The 20,380-nt window shown below is 40.9% G+C and overlaps 1 protein-coding gene across 4 annotated transcripts in view; it reads right to left on the bottom strand.

The window, feature by feature from the left end:
* Window positions 1-20,146, bottom strand: part of ryk (receptor like tyrosine kinase) — a 53,436-nt gene extending 33,290 nt beyond the window's left edge. For 2 of the 4 annotated variants that reach the window (XM_083569380.1, XM_083569378.1), the window contains exon 1: window positions 19,424-20,116. In XM_083569380.1, coding sequence (XP_083425506.1) covers window positions 19,424-19,649 — 226 coding nt within the window. In that variant the 5' untranslated portion in view covers window positions 19,650-20,116. Of the gene's footprint in view, window positions 1-19,423 lie in introns of all 4 variants that reach the window. The other 2 variants (XM_083569379.1, XM_083569377.1) reach the window with 2 other exon arrangements.
* Window positions 20,147-20,380: the final 234 nt, after the last annotated feature.

The raw sequence follows: 20,380 nt of genomic DNA on the forward strand, positions 1-20,380 counted from the left end.
CATATGCTCAGGTAAGACTTAAAACTTTCCTATACTAAAAGCCTTATTTTGCATAAGCAATAGTGGTGCTCATGGGAGGTCAGGGACCATGTGAGAGGTGGAGATTGTGCTTCTCTTACAACTCCATCCACCAGCACTTCAAAACAAACCCAGAAGGCAGAGTCAGGGCCGACAAACATGAGTGCATTTATCAGATTGAGAAAAGTATTATGTGGATGTTTATGAGTGCATGAACGTGCATGAGCAAGATCAGATGCATGCGTTATCCCCGCTCTAATCATATTCTTTGCTTGCAAGGGGTAACAGGATGTGAAAAGGATATATGATTTGCATGCCTTGTACTCGAGGGAAAAGGAAATGAGTGGTTTTAGGTACCTACAGACTGTCCAAAATACATTGCCATGACAAACACACAATCTATCTGGTTTTTATTAGGAAAAAGACGACCAGTCACTGGATGGAAATTAAAGGAAGAATGAAATCTGCTGAACAAGCTTCAACATGAAGCTAGAATGCCACTGGAATACAATGAAAGCACTAGATGTTCTGCTATATAATACAATAGATTGCTGTTTTAGAAGGATCTACAATGCTCAACAAAAAAAGTAAGCAAGACATCTGATCAGCTATACCAAGCAGTTAGTACGGTCATTATGATTACACAGAGACTGAGCTTTCTTTCCACTGTATTCTGAGTGCTGAGGTCTGTCCTTCCATCCAAAAATTAATCAACATAGTCAATTAATAAAACTTCGGCCGCAGCCACTTTAGACTTTCAGCACACACAAAAAAATCTTTCAAGGCTGCTGCAAATATGGGTGACAAAATATGATATCACACAATCTGTTTTTTGGATTTCATATTATTGATATAAGCTTAACACATTATAGCTGGAATGGTGCAACACCATTATAAACAGTGTGTCTCCAGCTTGTATTTCCTGAAGAGATCATGCTGTGACGTATCAATCTTCTATCGATCACTCGTCTTCAAGTGATAAGAACCGACAGGTCAGAGTTCACCAATCTCAAACTTTGAACTGCAATGAAATGTTAAACATCTTTGCACAGAGCTTGCACATTTGATCAGTGTAACTGCAGCCTTAGTTCACTACAGTGTGAACTGTATACTACATAATACAGTTCAGCAAAACACCAACTGTTAATATTTTTCACAGTATAGTGATGTTATGGAAAAGTTCAATTATGCCAACCCATTGGAAAACACTGCAGTTTTTATGGAATCAAAATATGAATCAATTAGTTGAAACCACAAAAAAATTTATTTACACTTTCATACACAAAATGCAATGTGTGCATATACACCAAAAAGCTAAAGAAAAATAAAAGCTCAAATCCCCTAGCTGTTCATAATATTTTTGAGAGGTACCTTTCCATAAAATCTATTGTCAGTATTATGGAAAGATTGAATCATATTAGTGACTTTGTTCTTTGAATCTCGTTCATCGAAGTGAACAAATCTTTGAGTCATATAGTCCTTTTTGTTCCTTTTATCAGAAATAAAATGTAACATTTTCAATAAGCAGATCCCCAAACAGTCTACATACGCAAACTTTGACTATAGTTCCAATAATTTATATATGTATATATAACTGCATAGCGTATATGAGAGTCACTTGACAAAAGAACGAATGACTTGGACTAGAAGAGTTGAGAGGTAAACTACTCCAGTCTGTTTCCTGTACATAACCCACAGAGATTTTGCGATGCTTTGCTCATGCAAGTTGTATGTCGTTTACTTCTGGTCAGCAATGCCGTGTTCTTGTGTGTGTCTGATGACTGAGGTGTATGATAGAGTTAACAGCATGCCAGGAGTGACAGCACAGGAAGCAATGTAGCATATTTACAACAGTAGCAAATTACACAGCCAAAGGGGCTTCAGAGCAATCATGTCCTCTGCATGGAGAAAAGGAGGATGTTGCAGTATGATTGAGAATGAACTCAAAAGAAAAGGGTTTAAAAAAAAAAAAAAAAAAAAAAAAAAAAAAAAAATTACATTTGAGAACAGATAACAAGCACTGGACTAAACTTAGAGTTAAAAGAATAAAGCTGAAGCAAGAGATTTTATAGATAAAGATGTTTTTTAATCAGAATTTGGAAAGAGAGATTGACTAAGATAATACCCTGATCATACAATCTGCCTACCCATGGCACCAAAACAATCAAACTAAAGAAATGTCACCTTGGCTAATACTGACAATGGATAGAAGAGTTATTTTAATTCGGATCTATTTGCAGCAGAGACTTGACTCTGCTGCAACTTGAATGCATACCTTTCCGTCACATGATTTTTTTGTGATCATATTTACTACTGTAATCAGCTGTTCTCTTTATGTTCTCACAATTCATAACTTCGGAGCCAAGAAATATGATCACAGGTGGTTGGAAAAGCACGGTACAGGGAAAGTTTAATTCAGTTTTTTTTTTTCAGGGCTGGAATGAGGGACTCCATTCATGTTTTTGCTGTAGTGTTTAAGCCTCATTAGCATAGCAAAATGGTGGAATAGCTGCTGGTGGAAAATCCTCACTGCTCAGATTGCCCTATCAGCACAGATGGTCAGGAGGGCAGGCAATCAGCGTAATACCAAACAGGTGTGGGCTAAAAGTAACCAAGGAGCCAGCAGGCAGACCAACTTAGACCTGAGCTGCACACCAGACAGAAAAGTACTTTCAGATGGACTTACCATTTCTATGCAACACCATTGGAGGATACACATGAAAAGCGGCATGCTTGCCTGCGGAGGGCCGGCGGGGAGGGAAAAAATGCCAAGGTGTCACGGCTACCTCGATTAGTAAAAGTAAGCCTATCTTGGGCTGCGCAAAACACTGCATGGTATTTCCAGAGTTTTTGTTCTCCAAGGAGGCCTGACCTGAATAGTGCTCAAGCGTAGAAGAAATCGATAACACTTGTAGCCTGCACTTTCCTTTCCGTGCTGGATGCTTATTTGAAGCAAAGTCTCAGAAAAGAATGGATAATCTGTTCGAGAATCAGAGCCATGGCACCAGAACTTTGAGGCTGGGGTAAAAATTTACATATGCCTTCATTTGCATACCTGTCTGTGCATTTTTTCCATACACATTTTTTTCTGTACTCTCCAGAAAAGACAGCAAAAGCTAAATAATCTAAATATTAGTGTAATTTGTTTAAATAATGGCAAAAATAAGCAATATATTGGCCCATTAAACCAAATTCATGGTAAGTAAAAAGAGAAATAATCAAACAAAAAATCCATCATGCTGACTTACCAAGTGTACAGCAGCCCTTTTGTGTACATGTATCTATACTTCCACACAATAAAGTGCAGTGTATATCTAAATAAAGCCTGCTTCATTTATATTTGCATAGTTAACACTTACGCAAAGCAACTTTCAAGTAGGGCAAAATCCAAGCCAAGCATCCAGTTAAATAGTTGAACAGTCACAACATTTATAGTAATAACCTTATGGTCAGTAGCAAAGAGGTTAATTAAATAATTATATTGTGAAAATGTTCCAACCCAGCCATTAGGGGGGCACAAGCCAGTGTACTCTTAGTGCCGGGCCCAAGCCCGGGTAAATGGGGATGGTTGCGTTAGGAAGGGCATCCAGCGTAAAACATGTGCCAAATCAAATATGCGGATCACAAATGAGAATTTCATACCGGATCGGTCGAGGCCCGGGTTAACAACGACCGCCACAGGTATCGTTAGCCGACAGGGTACCGGTGGAAATTGGGCTACTGTTGGCCGAAGGAGGAGAAGGAGAGGAGGAAGGCGTCTACAGAGACGGCAGGAAAAGGAGCAGTGTAGGAGAGTAGAGGTTCGGGTTGGTACTTTAAATGTTGGTGCTATGACAGGTAAAGGGAGAGAGATAGCTGATATGATGGAGAGGAGAAAGGTAGATGTGTTGTGTGTTCAGGAGACCAAGTGGAAAGGGAGTAAGGCCAGGAACATTGGAGGTGGGTTTAAACTGTTTTATCATGGTGTGGATGGGAAGAGAAATGGTGTAGGGGTGATTCTGAAGGAAGAGTACAGTAAGAGTGTAGTGGAGGTGAAGAGAGTTTCTGATAGGGTGATGATCGTGAAGGTGGAAGTTGAAGGGATGATGATAAATGTCATCAGTGCCTATGCTCCACAAGTTGGCTGTGAGATGGAGGAGAAGGAAAGATTCTGGAGTGAATTAGATGAAGTGGTAGATGGTGTACCTAGGAAAGAACGATTGGTGATCGGGGCAGACTTTAATGGGCATGTAGGTGAAGGGAACAGAGGTGATGAGGAGGTGATGGGTAGGTATGGTTTTAAGGAGAGGAATGTGGAAGGGCAGATGGTGGTAGATTTTGCTAAAAGGATGGAAATGGCAGTGGTGAACACGTATTTTAAGAAGAAGGAGGATCATAGGGTGACATATAAGAGTGGAGGAAGGTGCACACAGGTGGATTATCTTCTGTGTAGGAGATGCAACCTGAAGGAGATTGGAGACTGTAAGGTGTTGGCGGGGGACAGTGTAGCTAGACAGCATCGAATGGTGGTCTGTAGGATGGTTTTGGAGGCGAAGAAGAAGAGGAGGAAAGTAAGGTTTGAAAGAAGAATAAGATGGTGGAAACTGAAGGAGGAAAAGTGTAGTGTGAGGTTCAGGGAAGAGGTCAGACAGGGGCTTGGTGGTGGTGAAGAGGTGCCGGATGATTGGGCAACTACCGCAGGAGTGATGAGGGAGGCAGCTAGAAAAGTACTTGGTGTGACATCTGGAAATAGAAAGCAAGACAAGGAGACGTGGTGGTGGAATGAGGAAGTGCAGGAGAGCATTAGGGGAAAGAGGTTGGCAAAACAGAAGTGGGATCGACAGAGTGATGAGAAAAGTAGGCAGGAGTACAAGGAGATGCGGCAGCAGGTTAAAAGGGATGTGGCGAAAGCCAAGGAAAAGGCATATGAGGAACTGTATAAGAGGTTGGACACTAAGGAAGGAGAAAAGGATTTATACCGATTGGCCAAGCAGAGGGACCGAGCTGGGAAGGATGTACTGCAAGTTAGAGCAATAAAGGATGGAGAGGGAAATGTGTTGACTAGTGAGGAGAGTGTGTTGAGAAGATGGAGGGAGTATTTTGAGCAGCTGATGAATGAGGAAAATCAGAGAGAGAGAAGGTTGGAGGATGTGGAGTTGGTGAAGCAGGATGTAGATAGGATTAGTAAGGAGGAAGTGAGAGCAGCGATTAAGAGGATGAAGAATGGAAAGTCGGTTGGACCAGATGACATACCGGTAGAAGCGTGGAGATGTTTAGGAGAGATGGCAGTGGAGTTTTTAACCAGATTGTTTAACAGGATTCTGGAAGGGGAGAGGATGCCTGAGGAATGGAGAAGGAGTGTGCTGGTACCGATCTTTAAGCATAAGGGAGATGTGCAAACCTGCAGTAACTACAGGGGAATTAAGTTGATCAGTCACACCATGAAGTTATGGGAAAGAGTAGTGGAAGCCAGGCTGAGAGAAGAGGTGACCATCTGTGAGCAACAGTATGGTTTCATGCCGAGGAAGAGCACCACAGATGCCTTATTTGCTTTGAGGATGTTGATGGAGAAGTATAGAGAAGGACAGAAGGAGCTGCATTGTGTATTTGTGGATTTAGAGAAAGCGTACGACAGGGTGCCGAGAGAGGAGTTGTGGTATTGTATGAGGAAGTCAGGTGTGTCAGAGAAGTATTTGAGGGTGGTGCAGGACATGTATGAGGACAGTGTGACGGCAGTAAAGTGTGCAGTAGGTACGACAGACTGGTTCAGGGTGAAGGTTGGACTACATCAAGGATCGGCCCTGAGCCCTTTCCTGTTTGCAGTGGTGATGGACAGGTTGACGGACGAGGTCAGACAGGAGTCTCCCTGGACTATGATGTTTGCAGATGATATTGTGATTTGTGGTGAGAGTAGAGAGCAGGTTGAGAAGAGCCTGGAGAGGTGGAGATATGCGCTGGAGAGAAGGGGAATGAAAGTCAGTAGGAGTAAGACAGAGTACATGTGTGTGAATGAGAGGGAGGGCAGTGGAGTGATGCGGTTGCAGGGTGAAGAGGTGAAGAAGGTGGAGGAGTTCAGGTACCTGGGGTCAACAGTGCAAAGTAATGGAGAGTGTGTTAGGGAAGTAAAGAAAAGAGTGCAGGCAGGGTGGAGTGGGTGGAGAAGAGTGACAGGAGTGATTTGTGATAGAAGAGTATCTGCAAGAATGAAAGGGAAAGTTTATAGGACTGTGGTGAGACCTGCGATGTTGTATGGATTAGAGACAGTGGCATTGAGTAAAAGACAGGAGGTGGAGCTGGAGGTAGCAGAGCTGAAGATGTTGAGGTTTTCGTTGGGAGTGACGAGGATGGACAAGATTAGAAATGAGTTTATTAGAGGGACAGCACATGTAGGATGTTGTGGTGACAAGGTGAGGGAGGCGAGATTGAGATGGTTTGGACATGTGCAGAGAAGGGACATGAATTATATTGGTAGAAAAATGCTGAAGATGGAGCCACCAGGTAGGAGGAAAAGAGGAAGGCCAAGGAGGAGGTTCATGGATGTGGTGAGGGAAGACATGCAGGTAGTTGGTGTAAAAGAGGCAGATATAGAGGACAGGGTGGTATGGAGACGGATGATCCGCTGTGGCGACCCCTAATGGGAGCAGCCGAAAGAAAAAGAAGAAGAAGATTGTGAAAATGTTCCGATTTTCTGCTTTCTGCCAAAACATTTTCTCCTTGTTAAACCAAAAAACCAGACTGTAGGGGAAAAAATATATATTTTTAAACCTAATTTCACAGCCAAGGCAGTGGAAGTGTTTCCAGTTCATTTGTGGGGAGTCTCCTTCAGTCTCCTTCAGTGTGACATTCCTCTGTTGGAATTTTTTATGTGATTGCTCCAGGTGAGGTGATTACATTAATGGTGATGGAATAAAGTGGGCTTTTTGCTGAGGATACAGGTTTATTTAACAACAAGGCCATTTTGATTTCATGGCTACACCCTGTTTTCACACTATGAACGAGGCGAAACAACTTTATATATAAACACTCCACAGGCTATATCTGTACACAAACCATTTCCTATATTTCCTAAAAGAAAGTTAACGAGGAAGGAACGTGAGCTGGAGGCAGTGAATGCGAGCAAAGAAAGATGGAAGAGTTCAGTTCGAACCAAAAGTGGAATTAGTATAGCAGTGCTGCTCCTCTAAAACACTGCCACAAAGTACTTCAACGAGCGTAAAAAAATAATAATAATAAAGTCTAAAAAAGGAAGTGTGGAGAAAAAGCAGGTGCTGAAATCACATTCTTGGCTGCAAGAGCTGCGTACTGCATGCAAAACATACCGGCGAGGGAGAAACAAAAATGGAGGAGAGTCCTTCTGCTTTCACTGTGGCGCTTTAAAAAGGACAGGCGCAGAAACGTGAATAGCGCTGACAATCATTCCTCTCCTATTCACTGCCTCCTTTTGTATACGCTCCCTACTCGTCTTTCAGTTCGCTCCCCTTGAAAGCTTCCCTCCTCCTTTTCTTTTTGGGCTCTGGGCGCACGTTCAAGTTAAGCTGGCTATATGGCCGCTGCAAAAGCCTCGGTCAATAGTGCAGGACGTCGGCATGTTATTCAAGAGGCAGCTTTTTTGTAGGGTTTAATGGCAAAATGATTTCACTCGATATCAGGATGTTCAGTGATTATGGGCTCTGTGACATTCCACGGCGCTGTTATCAGATCGTCAATCAGAAGTGCGATATTTGATATGGTGTTTTGAATGAAAGGGGGGGTTGAGGAGAAAGAAAAACTCCTGTAGGGTCCTAATTTCTCGTTTTTCTTCAGAGTGAAGGGTCCCGTACACACACAACAAGCTTTCTGATTGAGTCTGTAAGACACAGCGAGCTAAAGCAGTCCGGGTATTTTATTACAAGCAACAGTACAGATGCAGCAGAAATGTGGCAGATCAGTTATTCAGCAAGGCCTCTTCACAGGTTTACACACTGACCTTGTCTATGAGAACCAACTAAATCTAAAATCACACAACTTCCTTGGTCAGACAATGCTGCACATGAATAAATGAAGAATGAGGTGGGAGATGTTTTTTTCTGTTCTCTGGCAGTCATTAGAGGTGTTTTTCTTACATGGTTTTTGGAAAAGCTATTAAAATGCACTGGAGACAGCACAAAAAATAATACCAGCAGGACCACTCTAATTCATTGCTGTACTCAACAGCTTGAGTGCCAGAATTAATGTGCGATGGAGAGGCACAAGCTAATCCAAACATCTGCCATGGACCCGAGAACAGTCATTCGCATATTCATGTCTTTCTGATGACTGGTGCTGGTACAAAGCCTCGTGATGCTTTTCTGCGACCACCCACTATTCAACACACAAAACAGGGGACGTGTTACAGATTTGTGGCATGTGGGCCAAACAGGTGCGGTGCAGGTCTCCATTTGGAGTCGAACGTTTGCAGACATCCCAGTTGTAGTTTGACAGGATTCTTTTTTTTTTTTTTTTTGTACAGACACCATTGTATTGTAATCCGATTTGAACAGAGCAAATAGGGAGGAACAGGCAACAATACAGTGGGTTTAAACTGAAACATTTCTGCAGTTCAGATGCACGACACACTATCACAAAACTTTTACATCACGAAGGAAACCACTTTACTAGGACTGTATGCAATCTAACACTCCCACCCTCACCTAAATATTTGAATTAAATTAAAGTTCCTACCTCATAAGATATCTTAAGTATGCACGGGTGTCATTTGCTTCACACTGTCACTTCTGAAAGTGAATAATGTTGCAAATCTCCATTTGTCCCCCTAGATACGTTCACCTTCTAACTATTCAATTGATCTAAACGCTACTTTTAAGTATTTTGGTAAACCACTGTTACATTTATTTTCAGAATATTGAAATGTAAATAAAGTATTAATATTATATTGAATACAAAACATGGAAAACAAGCCGTTTCTGTGATTCGGCCTACATTCCCTTCCTAAATGTGGCATAGTTTCCCGTCATTAGTATGACTGCATTTTTCAGTACTTTACACGTGCCGAGGTGTGAAATTACTTCATTAAAGTTTACAAATGGCTCATTTCAACAGAGTCTGGATGCAGCATTAGTCACTGCAGATAACTGAATCTCTTCTTACACAGACCTACTGGCTCCATCAAGCCAATTAAGCTGAACTTAAAATCTAAAATTATAAAACCCTTACTAAAACTAGCAACTTTTCTGGTGTCGTGCAGTCTCTCATGTCATTCACTTTGTAAGCAAAGGCAATAAATAACCCGAAAACCTGCAAAATCCCAAAGCTTTCAACATTCAGGTAATCGCTCTTCAAAGTAATGGATTAGTGCCAAAAAAGAGGCATTACACTTAAGCTTTATAAGCCATCTCTGGTGATGTCACATGACCCAGGGGCCTGAGAGTGCTCTTCACTACTGTGTACTGAGAGCATGTGCAGTAATTCAACAGCAAGACATGAAACCACATCTAGGTCTGTGGATCTTTGTGCACTGACAGCACGCCTTAACATCTTACAGATACAGCTCCAGGGTGATTTCTTTAATACGATATAGAACTCTATAAAAGAAATACTTTATCACTACACGCTTGCCTCACAGGTCAGCCATCTGAACAAACTGTTTCTCCTCAGAACATGTGGCACAGGTCTACTGCTTTAAATTTGTTCTGGTGTTTAGCTCATGACTGAACATTAGTTTCCTGCTGAGACGTCTAAAGGATCGTTTAGACTAGAAGCTTGGTGACACACTCTTTGGAAGGACGACAGCTCTGAGGACAAAGGATTCAGATTATTGTGGTTTAGTTGCGGCTGCTTGCTAATGAATCCAGCCTGGCCTTCACAGGGACGAAAGCTCCTTTATTAATTAGAACCATGTGAGCCGTTCCTTCGTCTGCCATGTCACTCGTACAGCCACTTTTTTTCTTTTTACAAGGGGGACCCTAAATGTGGCCCGAGAGGGTAAACCCATCAAAATGTGTAATTGGGTGTGACAATTCGAAAGTCTATGTTTGATCAGGAAACCAACTACTACATTCCCACATGCTGAACAACAATCTGGTTAATTTCCTTGCTGGACTACAGAAAGTTCAAAGTTAACTCATAAGTGGGGATGTGCGCCTAATGATGATGTCTGACAAAGAACGATGAACCACAACAAACCACGAAACCCATTTTTAAGGGGGGGTTACAGTATTATTGGTGATGAAAGCTTAGACAGGCAACCTGTAATAAATGTATGGTGTACTCAAACTTCCAAAAACAGGGACACGAGGGCTCTGATGACTAAGGCTCTTCATTCAACCTTAATTAAAGGCTGAAGTCATTTTACATTTAAGACTAAATATCTATTTAATTTTTTATTTTATTTTTTTAAAGAGTGAGCAAAGACGATGTGCACAAGCCAGTGTATATGTCCAGAAGTATGCAAACACCCATTTGTGGGCCTTATACAAACTGTAACCACAAAGCTGAAAGCACAAAATTGTATAGGATGTCTTTGCATTTATATCTACAGTAATGGCATTTGGCAGATGCGCTTATCCAGAGCGACATGCATCCGAGCAATCGAGGGTTAAGAGCCTTGATCAGTGGCAGCTTGGTTGTGCTGGTATTTGAACTTGTGACCTTCCGATCCAGTTCCTTCACTACTGAGTTAACACCTTCCTGTATTTGGAAGTAGCATTACAATTTCCCTCCAGTTAAACTAACGCACCCCAAATCAGTTCCCGCATGACAACGGCGACGTGCAAACAAGCTCCGTGAAGCCATATTTTGCCAAATTTGATATGGAAGATGTCGAGTGGCCTGCACAGAGCCTCGATCTCAACCCCGACAAACTCCTCAGAGATGAACTAGAACGTATGCCGCAGACCTTGCGGTTCTAAAACTTGTGAAAACGTGGGTTTGGTGGGATTTGAGATTAGTTTTCACCAGGGGAAATGAAAACATGCAGCAACAACCAATCAAATCATTTGCTAAACACGTTTTAGAGCTCAACATAATTATATATATATATATATATATATATATATATATATATATATATATATATATATATATATATATATATATATATATATAAAATGCCACTGCAAACAGCTGTACAAAAAACACTATAACTGAGTTGATTCTCATCTCCATCTGCCATCTCATTCACAGTGAGAGTCTCCTACACATGAAAGGGTTATTTTTAGTTTTATTTGGAACTGCTCAAACTTGGATGTGTATGATTTTGGAAGAATGTGTCACTGGGTGGCACTACCCTTTAACTACACATTGCTCCTATTTCTTTCCACATCAAAGGAATTAATTAAATTCCCACGATCATACTGTCTATACAAATTTTATACAAATATGTCATAACTGTGCCGTAGTTTCATAACAATTTGTCTGAGCAGTAATGCTCATGGATAATCCAAAAAGGATAGAAAAGGCTGTTGAACCACTGCTCCACTGTCTCATGTGGTATGGCAATTGAAGACCGTCACAATGGGACACACCTGTGATGTGTCTGGTGTGAATATATTGTTACGTGTACTCTCCTGGGAAAGCTAAATACAACCAAGTGACCTCACAAAACTCTCTAAATACTCGAAGCTTCAAAAAACCTCCTAAAATGGTTTTTCAACAGGCACAACAGATGCTTTCTTGCCTCCAAATGACACATTCCAGGCTAAATTAACGCTTTCCATATATCCGCACAGACAGCGACTGGTTCTCATCTCCACCCCCCCCATTTCTGGAGCTTCTTCCAACAAAGAGATTTATATATTTTACCTCCTTCCTTCAGTGCTATGACACATACAGATAAGAAGCGGACCTGAGAAGTCATATCTCCACTCTTTCACACTGTCAGGTCTAACAAGGAGTATAAGAGTGACTTGTAAATACATGAAAGGATGAGGCCAAGGGTGAAGGTCAACCCATAAAGTGAGCTGGGTACTGGGACGAGTGAGAGTGAGAGTGGAGACATGTTGACCATCTGGACCGCCATGCTGCAGAAAAGAGAGACTCTCCGTGTTACTAATTAATGCCAGGGATCTTCCAGCCTTTACTCATTTAGAAGCATTTCATCTAGTAAACAAATCGCTGGAACGGTGTACTGCCTGACAATCACCAAAGAAATTCCACTACAATGAAAAGAAATGGGACAGAACAGAAAGTAAATATTAGGCCAACAAGCCTTTTAGGCTCAGCTAAATTAGGAATCCTTGCCAAAAGTCAACAACAGTGAGTAAATAAGGCAGGTTATGACTCAGTCACACCCTTAGACATCAACTGCATGTGAAAGGATGGCAGTGCAGAGACAATATCCAGGAAAAACTTACTTGGTGTACTTATGCTGCAGTCCTGTGTGTAGCAGGGATGGGCATGGTTATGAATTCATACAATTGAAATGCAAAATATAAAAATGATAAAGCTCTGAAGGTAATGTTGTGGCTACCCTAGAGCTGGTTAAAGGCAACACATTTACTATGTGGACAATAGCTTACATGCAAGGATGACCATATTTATCTCCTCTACATGTAATGTGACGCAAACACACTGCAGCCCCTCACTGAAAACCAGTGCTTGAAAGTCACGAAATAAATGTTATTCATTACTGTAGTTAAGTAGCTTTTTCACGTATCAGTACTTTACTAAAGTATTTTTATTTTAAAAGACTTTTACTTTCACGTCACTACATTTTAAAGTCAAAACTGACTTTTTCTCAACTAGGAATTCAGTCGTTACGTTATATTTATGAGTGGACAAAAGCTTGATCATGCAGCAAGGGTAGAGCACGTGCTCGGCTCTGAACTTTTGATTGGCGCTTGGTGGTATCTACTTATCACCAACATACAGTTCAGTGACGGTTCAACAGCAAGCAGGATATTTTGAGAGTTCAAAAGTAAAGTAGTTTAAAAGAAGGTTTTGGGCTCATGATAATTTTTTAGATATCAGTGTTTGACTCATTAATATCATTTTATTAGTAGATTGTTGTTCTAAGAGTAACAGTCTTTTCAAATAAACTGAGTTGATTAAGAAAAGAGTCTTGTAACAAAAATGATAATCGGAACATTAAAGCCATAATAAGCCATAGTATTTTGGATACTTAAATACATTTGAAGGCAAATACTTTTCTACTTTTTCTCAACTGAAAATTTCAAGGGAGCACTTTTACTGGTGTAACATTTTAGCTACTGTATCTCTACTTTAACTCAAGTGCGTGGTTTGTGTACTTCATCCGCCACTGCTGAAAGCAACTTACTTACATTTTGTCAAGGGCACAAAACATGACTTAATACGCTATAAAATCAAATCCTTTTTTCCTACCCTTTGGTATTTATTTTCTTTATTATGCTAACTAGCAGGTGAAGTATATGAATCCCAAAGTAAAAGATAATGACTGCTTTCTGAAAATAACGTTCCACTCAACCCGTTTTGGTGAAGCACCAAGCTGTAATCATGCATGAAACCAAAACGGGCTCTGAAAAATGCCCAAGGCATGCAGCTATTTTACATAAAAATGAAGCGGCGGTTAAACACAACAACTGCATTGGTGTTTGTGCTGAAAAGGGGAAACGTGAGCTCTATAGTTCCTATTTCATGGTAAAAACAATTTGATTAAGCAAACCAAAGTCAGTGAACAGCCAAAACCAAGCGTCGTCAATTCCACTATTACATAACCCCCGGACTGCAATGATGTGAGCAACATGATATTCTTTACTGGGTCTAATTAATACGATGGCAAGTCTGGCCTTCATTCATTTGGAAGCATTATATCTAGTAAACACAACGCTGGAGTTGTGTATTACCTTTTGTAGCAACGTGGCGGCTGAGAAGAAGAACACAAACTAAAAACTTTGTCTCAACGCCAATGGCATTACTTTATTCAGATTATCACAGCGATTATACCCCAGTTTAAAGGGGGGTGGGTGGCTCCTGGGGGTGTGGGGCAGGAAATTGCCATAAGGTTCCTGCCCAAACCAAGGAACTAGTCACAAAAAGAATTAAAAAAAAAGACCAGAACAACAGTGAGAAGCTCAGCTGTATGCAGAACGATCTTGCAGAAGGGCAACATATCAAACACATGCTGTATAGATCAGGAACAGCAGCATGGTGGGACTTGATGCAGTAAAGGTACTGAAGACCTGACCAACTGGAGTAACATTCTAACTTTTATAGGGTAAAATAAAAAACAACCGCAAAAAAAAAAAAAGTAACTGCAATGATTTATTAGGTTTACAACATTTTATAAGTTTATCAAAATCATAATGAAAAATCATTTAAATCCATTTACTTTTCAGTTCATGTTTTCCTTTTCAAAAGTATGTATCTTGAAATCTAGACATCAGAGCACATGCAGTATCTCATATAATCATACCAGCCCTGGAAACCAGAAAACACTATGCCTGTTTGAATCCTGTAAACACAAGCAAACCACCACAGAAGCACGGTGGTAAACATTAGCAGTGTATCTGCTAGCCTTTTTAGTAAAGGAAAACACAATGACAGCCCTCTGTCGTAAATTAGTGAGGGCATCTTCCTTGACCACAGTGTTGAAGTGCCATCCTCAGCCAAGCGGACACACCAGCCCCCAGAATAGCACAGACATGAGAGTGCATGCCAAGTCTGTAACCAGCCGAAGCATACACGGCTTATAGTTTACTCTTGAGTCATGTTGAGGTTTGGAGGCTGGAGACAAGAGTACATGAAAAGAGGGAAGCCAGGCCAGGTCCATCCTCATCATGACGTCATGCAGGAAGCAATGAAACCTTACATGGCAAAAGTATGCTGCAACCAACAAAGTTTGATATTTATCTAAGAGTGCAAAAGCAGCGATATGAGGCTCTGGTGCAAACGTTGTTGACCTCATTACTTAATAATCCAGTCTCTCAGGTGTGCTGGAACAGGAAAAACTTCTTGTGCTTTGTGCCAAGCACAGTGTTCATCAACACCAAGCTGAAGGCTTTTATCTAGCTTACACAGATCAATAAGACATGAGGAAGACTGGTATGTGACCCATCTCTGTCCTGGCATCCTGGGGGTGAAATTAACTTCCCCTGACTGTCCAAACAGCTGTCCAACCCACCTCTTCAGTAAACACTTAAATGAGCACTAATAAAAAAAACACTAGTACATGCACAGAGATGTTTCCTTTTTTTTTTTTTTTCTGGAATATTGCATCTGCTGAAGGCTGGCAGTGTTCTTTCTCTTTGCACTGAATTAACCCTCATGCATTGGATGTTTAGCTGAACTGTGTAAAACAAGATGAGAATGGATAATGTCTCCTAATTCAAATGGAAACCCAATACACGACTCTCGCTTATTCTTACGTTCGCCGTGATCATCACGAGACATGAAACCACTGCATGGCGTTCAGCAGGAATTTGTTAGCAGGAGCACTTTGTGGAAAGCGGTTCCGAGGGGGAAAAACAAGTTTTAGCAACCAAATTCAACAAATGCCAAACATAGCTACCAGTGCAGTCTCCGTAAAAAACTAAAATCCCATTTTCGGCATGTTTACTGCACGTCAGGCTGAGTTAAATGCTGCGGTTTTAAGGGAACTCTATGCCATGCAAATGTAAATGAACAGAAAAATAAATAAAGGCATCGGATGACAAATTTTATCATCTGGCAGTTTCCTACTGTTTACAAGGTAAATCATTTTTTAAAAAGTGCCCTGTGCATGCACAAGCTCTACATAAGCCAGCCTGCTGTATTGCTATAAAGGGATAACACTGATGGAACCATTTGTTCTGTAGTAGAAGCCTACAAAATATAAATAAATAAATAGAATAAAATAACTGGCTCAAGATTAAGATCTGTAAAAGGAATTACAGACCCAGCAGACGGACAGAGAGGAAATAACAGAGTCATGAGGGGTGAGGGTTGGGAGTAAGAAAAAGAGACAAGGTATCTTTCCAGTTTATGTTGTTTGGCAGCATGTATTGACATCGCTCTGGCAAGAGTGAAGCCCGAAATTCAATATGCACTCAAATACAGGCAGCATCTAAACAGCCAATGAGATCTAAGCATCCAAACTTGGAGATGACAACAGTCCAAAGGTTAATCAGATATCAGATAATTAGACATCAGCTCATGCTTTTAGCAGAAAACATTAAGTATAATGCAAAGACTTTGGACAGGAGGAATATAATCCCCATGAGTCACAATACAAGCTCTTTAAACCACATCAGTGGCAATGAGATTCCTTCCCCGCACAACAGACACCTGATTCTCTCAGGCAGCAAGAAGCTATTATTGAGCCTGTCAGCATCTCACAGATAAGTGCACTGCGATCCGGGCTGAAGTTCTTTTTATTTCTCTCTGAACGCTACAAAGAAAGACTCTTAGTCTGCTTCTGGCAAAATGACAAAGCCAGGTCCCTAAATCATTTTGGTATATTGTAGAAAGAAGCTTTAAATTTAAGTAAAAAAATGTATTTTAATTAAATTAAAATAAACAATGAACTTTTTTTTCTCAGAACTGACATTTGTCATTATCTGTTAGACTCGGTAAAATAGCTTAAATAAATAAACACAAGTGGCGCTGCTTAGATAACTAGTTAATCATGAGGTTTTCTTTGACTCTGGTTCAGTAAAGCTTGAGATTTCTGTTCATGATTTATCAGGCGAACCAATCACAGTGCACTCTGATAGTATCCTTGTCTCTGTTTGCCACACACTCCGAGACTGCAGACAGACGGCATTCATCTGCATGAGCTAAATCAAAGGCAGATTAGACCGACGACAGGCACAACTGTATATTAACTGTATAATACAAATCAGTGTGATCATTTCATCATGTAATGAGACACGTAATCTAAAAAGGTATTTGGTATCCTGAAATATAAATGGCAATTGCTCATTATACAATATTATATGTATACATGTACAGTACATGTAGTAAACAAATGATTACTATAGAGTGGTTTTTTTTTGTGTGTGTCAAAAACGATTAAATGCTCTGACTGCAGATCGACCAGGCACCACTACCGTGCAAAAGGACAAGAACTTCACTCAGCAAATGAGAAACAAACAAGGAAGAGCAGAAACATGCACATAGTTTACTTCTGTGATTGGTAATGCAGTCGCAAAAGAAACGGGCACGTTTTAAACTACACCTCCAGCATATTCAGAACAAGACAGACAATACAGCAAGCAAAATGCTGATAATTATAATCAGACTATTATATTTATGAAGAATCCACAAGTGTAAAGGCCCAAAATATCTTCATTAATCAGCAATGATGAAACACAAAAAATGGCCAGGGCACAGACACAGCCTGGGAAAATGATGGTAAATACAACACGGTTTACAACCTACTTTCTCTTGTGCTTTTCAAAACAGATTAGCAGATTATTTGTATGTATTTATTTGTACTGTTTTCTGTAAGATGTTAGAAGTTATGTGGTTGCAACATGGCTAGTGCGGTTTAATGGGACTTAACTGTAGAAACAAATACTGATCCTGTCAAACTAATTAAAACGATCTGATTTTACTGTTATCTTCTTAAAATGACAGCAGGAGCTTATTTTCTCCCCCCGTGAATGACAGTGATGGTGTAAGAGTAGTGTACACAAACTAAAGCACGCAATGAGGTTGTTCAACACAGCTGAGTTCAGAAGTTGAGTTATCCTTGTGTAATCTCCTTGTGCATTTTATCTTGAACTGTGATTGTCATGTTCTGGTGTAACATGGTGAGAATTTATATGGGAACCCCAACAAAAAATGACCAATAACTGACTAATTAGAGATTATAAGAAAAGATAACACTTGCAGCACAGTTGTGAAGTTATTAGCCACTGAAACGTCAACTGTATGAGGACTATGAAAAAAAACCGTGCAAATATTAGAAAAGTCAAGACTCCGGTAAGAACACCAGACATAAAATCTCGCGTAAGAGACATACCACTGATGTGAATCAGAGAGAAACATTTCACTCTAGATTCTTGCAGCATGATATACACCCTGCTTCCTTTTCATCCTGGAAAACTACTCCAGTACCACAAGCCTTTCATTAGCATGTCTACTGCGACACTTGTGATGGTAATGATAGGTCATAGACAAAAGCTCCAACGCCCAGCATTTAACAACCATTAAACAATTCACACTTCTACAAGAAGTTACCCCTGTCTTCCTGTGAACTTTAAAAGGACGGCAAACCTCGACTGTCTAGCAGACCCGTGACATAGCTGTTGCAGAAACAAGATTTGGCCTCACAACATTTTTACGTCTTAAACGATTTAATCATTGACTGCATGAGTGCAGCATGACCCGAGTCACACACACAACAGGATAATTTCCCTCATGCCAGACAATGTGGGTCCTGTCCTGTTTTTCATGTGCTTCCCATTAGTGTCAGAAGCAAGGCTGTGCAATATGAGCCATCACGCTGTAAACAACACGCAAAATCCTAAGCGTATATGATACAAATCAAATTTTATTTAGCTTACACCATTTCCTGCATTTACACCATAAGTGCATTATAACATTGTACAATTGTTATTATTTTAATTCCTTTTTTGTTTTCCTTTCATCGTGTAACAGACGGTTACCTGTATATACATGACAAACTCACACCTTGAATATACCGTAAAAAAAAAAATAAAATACAGTTAAAGAAATAAAGTCAGTCATATTTGCTATCATTAGAGTCTCTGGTGTTTCTACAAGTGAACTGATTTCTAGTGGATTGATTTTGACAGTAGATTGATTACTGTTCACAAGATTGCAGGAGTTTTTTATATAACAAGCCCTAAGTGTCAGATGAAAAACAACAAACAAACTGCTGTAAACACCTCCTAGGGTACAGATTTTCATATTGAAGGTCCACAAATATTTTGAACTAATCCAGATTATATTTTATTTACACATTTTGCAGACGTGGATCAAAACAAATACAGCACCCTGACAATAAGTATACTGATCCCAGCAGATACTGAGGGGGTTTAAGTGACCATTTGTATTCTGTATATTTTTTTTTATACTTAATTCCAACACGTCTCATAAAGTTTCCAGACTGGGACACGCTCAGACTTTACGGAACCCATCAGAGCAGTTGCGCTTGAATACCAAATGCATCCCGGCTCCCTATACAAGCGTACTATATAAAGTATAACCAGACATGAAAACTAGTGCACTTCATGTCTAACCAGGAGCCGTTTGGAATCTGGCCTGCTCTGAGCATGCGCAAGAGCGCTCGTTTTTTGCTTAGACGTGTTGCTGACTCTAATTTCCAATGAACTCATTCTGAAACACACTTTAAAACAAAGAGCTGGAGAGGAAAATACTGAGAAGAACTAAGAAACCTCACTTTGTACACTCAATGTATTAAATTACTTTTCCAAGCTAGAGGAAATAATGTGCTTCCACTTCCAGTCTGCTTCACCCCCAAACTGAGCCAAAATGGCCAAAGAGCAAAAACACACACACTCACCCAGAAGTTTCTTCACCTCCTCTTCACTCATGTAAACGTTGACACTCGGGTGGTTGTTATTAGCGCTGGTGCTGATTATTCCACCGGGTCTGGTGAGGCACAAGGCCGCCTGGACCTGCAAGAGCAACACGCAACCCCCGAGTGTCCTGAGAACTGGAAGCGTCCGAGCGCAGCCCCCAGACCGGCGACCCCCGGAGCCCCGCGCCGCCTCCTTCTGCCCCAGCATTGCGCCTTCTCGCTTCCCCTAAACTGCTTTAGCAAACCCCGGGTTTTTACCCTCATCCAAAACTTGAGTGGCCTCCTAAAGGTAACATTACTACAGCAAATGTTGATGACGACGTTAAAACCCCCACCACGGCTTGGTTTGGACTCGGTTCCTCCGCTGCTCTTGGCCGATCTTAGCGCAACGCTAACGACGCGAGCTAGCTATAGCTAACTTTGTTCCAAGTCTCATTTGGTGCTCCGGCTCGCGTCACACAGCTGCACGGATGCGCGACGCCTGTTTTAGCGTCTTCTCACTTTTTTCCGATCAATTATAAGCCTGTATTCACACATAAAACAATCTTTACGGACCGCGAAAATAACCAGTAAAATCCCGTCCCGGTCTTTCCTTTCATGGTCCTACCAACCGCACACAAACCAACACACACCCACCACCCCCCCAACTGTAATCTCAGCTTTCACCGGGGAAAGGAGGCGGGGCCCGGATTGGAGCGCGCGTACCCAACGGAAAGGCTGGATACGGGGTGCGCGCACGCTCTGGCCTGCTGCACAGCACGCGCTTGTGGCGCGCACACGCACAATCATTTTTTTTAGACTGACCCAATAAATTTGGATTTTTGGAAAAGATCAACAGAGATTATATTATTGACAGTTTATATTTTATACCCAAAAGCATAAAAAAATACAGGAGAAAAAGAGTTGCATGATCTTTATGAGGATACAATCTGAGCTGCC

This window comes from Silurus aristotelis, assembly GCF_946808225.1.
Source record: "Silurus aristotelis genome assembly, chromosome: 2".
Lineage (NCBI taxonomy): Eukaryota > Metazoa > Chordata > Actinopteri > Siluriformes > Siluridae > Silurus > Silurus aristotelis.